Source organism: Aricia agestis, chromosome 11, assembly GCF_905147365.1.
Source record: "Aricia agestis chromosome 11, ilAriAges1.1, whole genome shotgun sequence".
NCBI lineage: Eukaryota > Metazoa > Arthropoda > Insecta > Lepidoptera > Lycaenidae > Aricia > Aricia agestis.
Genome location: NC_056416.1, coordinates 9,765,350 through 9,773,860, shown reverse-complemented (window position 1 = coordinate 9,773,860; position 8,511 = coordinate 9,765,350). Strand labels below are relative to the sequence as shown.

The window sequence follows — 8,511 nt, the reverse complement described above, 5'->3', positions numbered from 1 at the left end:
TAGAAACGTGCGGACAAATAAAACAATAAGTTCATACTATAATTTATTAATAACGTAAATGAGTACACAATGCCAAAGGCTTTAAATGATTCACTTCATTTAACATTTTCCAATAAAAAAAATATTTACATTAAAAGAGAGAATCAGCTCTGCAATCTATGATAAATTCACCCCCACACAAAACCTCAAAAACTTTATCACAAATCGCAAGGAGTGGTCGCTGTGCACTCGGCTCGAACCGTCTTCAGTAACAAAAAATAGCATTCAACAGCCTGGAGTCACCCGTGTTTAAAAAATGTGCAATGACCCTATAAAACGTGCCGAACGGAAGACATCCATTATATAACAAAACGTCTAGGTATATCCAATACTTTCAAACATTTAGTTCAACATTATAGTACAACATACAGACATGGAAATTGAGCACGTTATAGTATCTAAATACTGGTTCCGGCTAAAGCGCCCAGCACGCGGCGCCGCGACGCCCGCCCCCGCACACCCTCTAGGCTCTAGCTACTACTCTAAACATTTTAAACAATTACATCGAATATCGTCTAGGAAAAGTAAACGCCGGGCGAGACATTCGTGCGGGCCGGGCTTCGCGCTTTCGTCGTGTACGAGTCAGATGACATGCCGCATTCTACCCATCCCATGTCATTTTAGTACTCACAATTTACTCAATAAAATGGTTCCGAGTAGGAATTTAGAATAAAATCTAGAAACTATTCTTATACTTTTAATTAATCGGCAGCTACGCATATTAATAAGAAAATACTTATGTATGTATGTATATAAAAAATTGGATCATTTATCGACAAAATGTGAGTGCCAAAGAGGGATATCTCCTCCTGAAATGCGCGATGCTAGGTAGACTCGTCAGTAGTCCGAGCGGAGCTGAGCGGGCGCGGCTCGCGTCAGCGAACGTGTGAACGAGCTAGGCGATATTGGCACTTGTTTACCCGTAACACGGTATTATACCCCAACGTTCGCGCACGCACGCCGCGCCCGCTCGGGCCCGCAGCTACACGACCACCGCCGCGGATGACACGAGCGTCACCCCACATAATCAGTACACTACACTAAATGAACGCGTCGACAGGTGCAATTGACGAACAAGTGATACTAATTAACTCTCCCTACGTTAACAATATAAAGTGCGGCCGCAACGCGCGGCGCACGGCGACGCCTATAACACTATATACATGGCGGCCGGCCTCGACTCGGCTCGTCTTTTAATTACGTGTCGGATTGTGATATTGCAATCGGTTTTCTATTATTTTATTGGTTATATGTAATCAGGTAAATCAGTTGCCATTAGTAATCAATAATCATCATCTTACTCAGAATTGACACCGAATTAAAAGCGAGCCGGCTGAATTGGTCTCCTGAGGTGTGTCATCGCTCATCAGTGTGTGTATGCGAGCTATCCGTAACGCACCGGTCGAGGGCGGCGGACCACCGCCGACCCCGCTAGAGCTAACGACGCTATGATATGACTTTATTACAATATAACAATTCGGATGACACCGACGATGGAAGCCACGGGCGTATTATGTTTGTGCACAGCGTAATCGATTGAGTGGATCAAATTTCCATTTCAACATTTCATAAAAACCAAGAAACTATTCTTGTTACAAAATACATTATATTATCCTTAATTTAACGATTATTATATTTATAATACATTGATTTTGATAATTTTCTTTTCAAAATCTTATCGTAGCACACTAACCATGTTGTCAGATATGTCGTGTAAATTCAGATTTTTCTCCAAGTAACAATAATTTGGCTTATCGTACCTATATAAAAATTTATTTTGCTTTTACTACGTTGCAAAAGTATAAGCGATTATAAATATCATGAAGTGTAAAAACAATTAAAAAATCAGCTATGATTTAACTTTGATTGAGTCAAACGCACCGCATTTTGTTCGCAGCGAGTGTCACACCGCACTCACCGCGCACGCACCGCGCACGCAAGCACACTCGCGCGTACGTCTCGTGCATAAATATTTTGTTCGTAAAAATCTCGTATCTACGCTGGACCAAAACGCGTTGCGTGTTCGCTTTACAAAAGACTTCCTATAAAAATTGCGATTACTTGTGAGTTGTGACCTCCACTAACAAAATAATAAAAAAGTAAAATCATACATTACAATCACGTGTACTTCACATTCTCTGTACTTATAACGACTCGCATTAAAAATAAAAAAATATATAAACTAAACAACTAAACGTATCTAAAAAATTACACATTCACACATGAGTATTTAGCGATAAAGCACAAAATTTGTTCGAAGCTGCAACATTTCTACGTAACGATTACGATAATTAACTTAAATATACAAGCCAGTGGCACTACGCGAGTACAAACGTGAAAAACAGAATATGACACAAAACCCTACTGAATATACAATTCGAATCGTAATAGGCGAATACGAACGCGGCTATCACACGAGACCTTTGCGAGCGAAGCATCTTTAATCCTATAAAAATTGTGCGCGAAAAGACTAGAAACCCTAAGACATGTCATGGTACTGCTTCGGAGCGGCTCGGAGCGGCCGGCGGCGCGGCGGGTGGCGCACTACGTAATTAAAGCTATCGTTGTATCGGCCCTCCGGCCGCGTACTGATATGTGGCCTGCCCCACGACTTAAGCTACACGCTACGCAGTTATCCTATTATTATGACTTACTCGACGACCCTACAAAAATAAACGAAAAGTTAAAAAGCATTCAGATCTTCCGATTTGAGTGTGAAGCGATTCTAGTTTGTTCCGAAACATCTAGTATATCGTGTATAAAAGTAGAAAGCACGACTCGTAGATTTTGTAAGTTTTTCCGGCTGAAAGACTATTAAAATCTAATTATGGCGAACGATGAGAGGGCGTGTACTCACGAATCGATGGGTTTTTGTGCTTTGGTATAAACGTTGAGCGAATTCAATGATAAGATACTTTACAATCCTAATGCAAAAGTTAGATCTATATTACGAAGTCTATAGGGTTGGACCCGTACGCATATTTGTTCATTAAAACCGAGCTATATTAGCGTTGTAAAATTAGTCACCGTCGAACAGGATAGTATTAAAACATAACTACGAGGAGAAATCTCAAGTGATATGTAGGAGCTCCGCGGAGCACTCTCTCTTATACACTACATCTAAAGCGTTACGGCTACGTTTCAATCGAATTATATCTACCGGCCGACGACGACTCGACCGCTATAAACTATCTAACGCAAAGTAAACGGCCGACGCGACGTGCATCGGCGAAGCTAAACGCGCGGCGAACCGACACGCGGGCGCGAGACCCCCGCCTCGCTTCGTACAGTGTATAAGTAAAGTAAAGCCGATCGGACACCGTCCTAAGCGCGATATAATCTTACTTACGTTCGATACACGACGACTAACCCGAAAATATACGTCTGTAGATAACAACCGAAAAATGGCACCGGTATTGAATCGCACCATATCAATGTAACATTACGAGCTACTTAGATACGAGAGGGTACGAGTTTATACGGATATTAGACTTATATATAAACGGTAAGACGACGATTTTTACGTAAATGTTTTAAAATTAAAGTAACCCTACATTTTTTGGATGCTTCGGAAGATTAATTAACTTGGCGGCTAACTATTATTTTCTTAATTACAAAAAAATGAGGAGAGTTTGTTCCGGTACTAAAATATAGAGAGAATGTTAAAAACGTGTTCGGGATTAAATATTTACAATTTCTATGATATGCAAGTGCAAAGCTCACTAAATACCATTACATAAAGTAATTCTATTGTCAATTTGTATACGTACGGAAGGACTACCCGAGCGCCGCGCCCGCTCGCTGCGTGCGCGCCGCTCGACTGACGCAAGTAAAATACTCTTACGTGTATCTAAATAGAATCAATGCATCTCCACTTACGTTAGCTGCTCGCACTTGTATATGCATCTCCCACATAATTTACAATACACTTCAACTTACTACTATTTCTGTTAGAAATTTTAATGACTTTGGTATTTAATAAGATGGGGCGGCGCGGGGCCGCCGCCAGCGACTCACTTGAACAGTAAGGTTAGCACTATTACTGGTACCTAAAAATTATTTTTGTACGTTAAAAAGAGAGTTCATTGTCATGTTGCGTGAAGATGACGAAGGTAGTATTCATATTCGAGTAATAAAATTCTACATTGTTCCACTGGCTTAGTATGGCGCGAATCTGTTGTAGCCGCTTCTGTACACGGCAGTCTGAAAAATAGAAAACACCACGTTAATGGAATTTTATTTTAAGAATATCTCGTGAATATTCACTGCTTCCATGTTATAAAAATAAAAGTAATAAATGCCAATGTAGACCTAAGTAAATATACCGGTCCGTTGCTTTCGAACCTCAAAAGAAAAACTTTTAGCTTGAGTAAAATTTATTTTGCAAAACTTACGAGTTCGAAACTTTTTTAGAATTAATAACACTTTTTAAGTTAAAATATTTGTCGGCTCGAGTGGCCGTACACAATAGTGAGTGCTCTTACCCCGTAGCCTGTAACTGGGCCAATGCCGTGCCCTAAATACGGGTCTGCATACTCCCTGCCGTACCTGCAAACAATAAATTTGAAAATTTAATGAATTTGCAGCTCCACGCTTTTTACGCCTCCCGTGCGCGGCCCGAGCCTTGTTAGTTATGATTTATTTGCAAACATCGCAAACTGGATAACAAGATACAATGTATAGAAAAGTTGAGTGCTCGTTAGTACTTTTAAAATTTTATTTCACATTCGGCGACGCTAACGAGCGTTATTTTTGTTACATGTATGGTATTCAAATTGTTTAATTATTGTTGATATTTAACCTATTTAACCAAGGCTAGTCTGATATTTTTAAATATACAATTTAATTAAAACTAAAACAAACGTGTAATCCTACGTGTAATCCCTACCAATTCAATCCATAATTTCAGTTTTTATAACACCATCAATAAATATATTACTATCGAAGTTCTATTGTCCTCTTTTCTTACGTGTACATTATATTGTCGTGCACATCTAATCGCATGTTGTAAAGATGTGGTAAACTTACGCAGCGGCGAGCGGTGTGAGCGCGGAGGGTGCGGGCGCGGCGCTGACGGCTGCGGCCGCGCGCGCTGCGGCGCCGTAGTTAGCGGCCGCCGCTGCGGCTGCGGCGTGTTGCGCCGTCGCCAGCGGGGACTTCAGCAGCGGAGCAGCTGCTGCTGCCGCTGCTGCAGCCGCCTGGAAATTTTGAAACTGCTTTAAAATTATGGTGCTGTTCTAAATGGGTACTAGTTAAAAAGAAATCTAAAAATACTAGTAATAATAATGAAATCCTCCTATATGTTCGAAGTCTAAACATATTTTATATCGACGAGGAAGATATGAGGCGCCAAGGAGAATACATTTATCAGCGTCGGCGTTCGTCATTTGTCTTAATAAATCATATCTTCGTACCGAGTTATAATGGGGACAGTGCTTGTTTATTAGTATCGAACAGTGAGCCCACAGAGGCACTATTTCAATTTAAATAAATAAAATTTAAGAAAACGTTAATAAAAATAGACGGAAATAAAATATTCAGATGATCTTACCGCGGCTCCTGTTGTTGACGTCGTTTATAAAGTTTGTTAAGTACCGTCAAAGCAATACTATGCATATTGTCAAACAAAATAGTAACACAAGATCTATGTATTTACATTATTACCATGCAACGTCTTTTGTACTGTAGGATTACGTAAGTTTTTACCAAAGTCAATTTATACATTGGACACAAAATATTAGGCGGTGTTGAGAAAGCATGCATTATCTCGCAGAATTTATTGATCAATTGTAAATCGTACAGTTGTGTAACGAAAGCTTTTTCAAATAGACTATTTGATGAATTGAACATTATACTAAATTACAAGCATTTTTATTATTCGTCTAGCAAAATAAAATAATTATGAGAGCGTTATACTTCGTTTCACAAATGTATTATGATTTGTAGAATCGTTAGAAAACTGTGATTGCAATATCGACATTCATTGCACTACATCGATGTACTTATGACTAGCCGACGCTGCACACGGCTTCAAACATCTATTTTATTATATCTGAGACAACTGAGGTCTGTAGTCTGGAGCTGTACCACGAAACCGTTTTGAAACTCAAACAATCGTACGAGAATGCCGCCTCCTACTCTAACAAACGAGAGATTACTTTGTTAGAGCAGAACGCGGCATTCTCATCCGATTATAGTCCGTGCAATCCACGAAGACGCGCCTCACCACTTTTTGGGTGAGCATTTTTCCCTGTGACCGTTTTCCTTTCTTAATTGGTCTATATTTTATTGTAGTGTGAGCGTGCACTCATAGGTGATTGTACCGATAACACTCAAACATTGGCGAAAGCTTGCACACATATACTATAAACGATTAGGAGGAGTAGTGGGGCGCGTCTTCGTGGATTGCGCGGACTATATTTGAGTCTCAAAACGGTTTCGTAGTAGACCTATAACTGTATACGAAGGTTTGAAGCGACGAGCAAAGTAGGTGTACTAGATGGTACGGTGGTAGTTAGTAGCGACAATGGCGACATGTTGCGTTGTGGGCTCAATGTTCTACTCGGAGCATGATAGCTGTTGTCTCACAGTAGGCATACGGCATACCTACACTAAGTCACCCGCCACAATACTAACAAGGAGCCGAACAGAAAGCAAACGCGCGAGCCGGCCGCGATGAGCAACACGTGTTAGCACGACCGCGGTGCAACCTCGCTCACCGATGGACAATACTAAGGAGCAACCAAAACCCCAGCACTCACTCCACAATGATCAAACTTATTGCTAGCGTGGTACATGAATTAGGAAGCGATAGAAATACAAAGTCGGTCGAGTGTAAACGGTGCTAGACGCGTTACCTCAGCTGCGGGCTTCGCGGCCTGCAACAACACACCGGTTTAATGTCGGCTCGGGAGGTGGGATGCGCCGTTGCACCGATTTTGTGTAAGTACTTAGCCTTACAGCTTATTTTTTAAATATCAGCAAAAATATGAATATTGCGAAAGATTTTTTATTCTGCGCCTACTAGTCTATGCGCAACGGTGCTATTGCATATAGCACTGTTACAAACAGCACTGCTACGCATAACAGCGCTACGCGGGACACTGCTACGCATAACAGCGCTACGCCCGACTCTGCTACGCATAACAGCGCTACGCGCGACACTGCTACGCATAACAGCGTTACGCACGACACTGCTACGCATAACAGCGCTACGCACGACTCTGCCACGCATAACAGCGCTACGCGGGACACTGCTACGCATAACAGCGCAACGCCCGACTCTGCTACGCATAACAGCGCTACGCGCGACACTGCTACGCATAACAGCGTTACGCACGACACTGCTACGCATAACAGCGCTACGCCCGACTCTGCTACGCATAACAGCGCTACGCGCGACACTGCTACGCATAACAGCGTTACGCACGACACTGCTACGCATAACAGCGCTACGCACGACTCTGCTACGCATAACAGCGCTACGCACGACCCTGCTATGCATAACAGCGCTACGCCCGACTCTGCTACGCATAACAGCGCTACGCACGACACTGCTACGCATAACAGCGCTACGCCCGACTCTGCTACGCATAACAGCGCTACGCGCGACACTGCTACGCATAACAGCGTTACGCACGACACTGCTACGCATAACAGCGCTACGCACGACACTGCTATGCATAACAGCGCTACGCCCGACTCTGCTACGCATAACAGCGCTACGCACGACACTGCTACGCATAACAGCGCTACGCCCGACTCTGCTACGCATAACAGCGCTACGCGCGACACTGCTACGCATAACAGCGTTACGCACGACACTGCTACGCATAACAGCGCTACGCCCGACTCTGCTACGCATAACAGCGCTACGCGCGACACTGCTACGCATAACAGCGTTACGCACGACACTGCTACGCATAACAGCGCTACGCACGACTCTGCTACGCATAACAGCGCTACGCACGACCCTGCTATGCATAACAGCGCTACGCCCGACTCTGCTACGCATAACAGCGCTACGCACGACACTGCTACGCATAACAGCGCTACGCCCGACTCTGCTACGCATAACAGCGCTACGCGCGACACTGCTACGCATAACAGCGTTACGCACGACACTGCTACGCATAACAGCGCTACGCACGACACTGCTACGCATAACAGTGCTACGCACGACCCTGCTACCCAAAACAGCGCTACGCGCGACATTGCTGCACGCTACGAGAAAATCTTAAGAGTTATTTAACAGATTTAGTAATTTCTGTAGAAAATAATCATGACTCATGAGTGCCGATTGGGTTAACGTTGCCGACCTATTATGGAAAACTTTCGCATGAGAGTGCTTGCTAATAAAAGGTAAGATTAACATGCAAATAAAAATAAATTTACCTGAAGTCTGTAGTTAGAATCGGCTGTTGCAGCTGCCGCTAGGAACGGATCATAATACACACTGAAATTGGAAAAAAG

General features: G+C 42.9%; 1 protein-coding gene across 8 annotated transcripts in view; it reads right to left on the bottom strand.

Annotated features, from left to right (window-relative positions):
- Positions 1-30: 30 nt before the first annotated feature.
- LOC121732142 (RNA binding protein fox-1 homolog 3) overlaps positions 31-8,511 on the bottom strand; it is a 69,520-nt gene continuing 61,039 nt past the window's right edge. For 4 of the 8 annotated variants that reach the window (XM_042121962.1, XM_042121958.1, XM_042121954.1 and 1 more), the window contains 5 exons: positions 8,434-8,494; positions 6,897-6,917; positions 5,068-5,252; positions 4,524-4,587; positions 31-4,242 (listed from right to left, as the gene is read on the bottom strand). In XM_042121962.1, coding sequence (XP_041977896.1) covers positions 4,198-4,242; positions 4,524-4,587; positions 5,068-5,252; positions 6,897-6,917; positions 8,434-8,494 — 376 coding nt within the window. In that variant the 3' untranslated portion in view covers positions 31-4,197. The remainder of the gene's footprint in view (positions 4,243-4,523; positions 4,588-5,067; positions 5,253-6,896; positions 6,918-8,433; positions 8,495-8,511) is intronic. The other 4 variants (XM_042121961.1, XM_042121956.1, XM_042121955.1 and 1 more) reach the window with 3 other exon arrangements.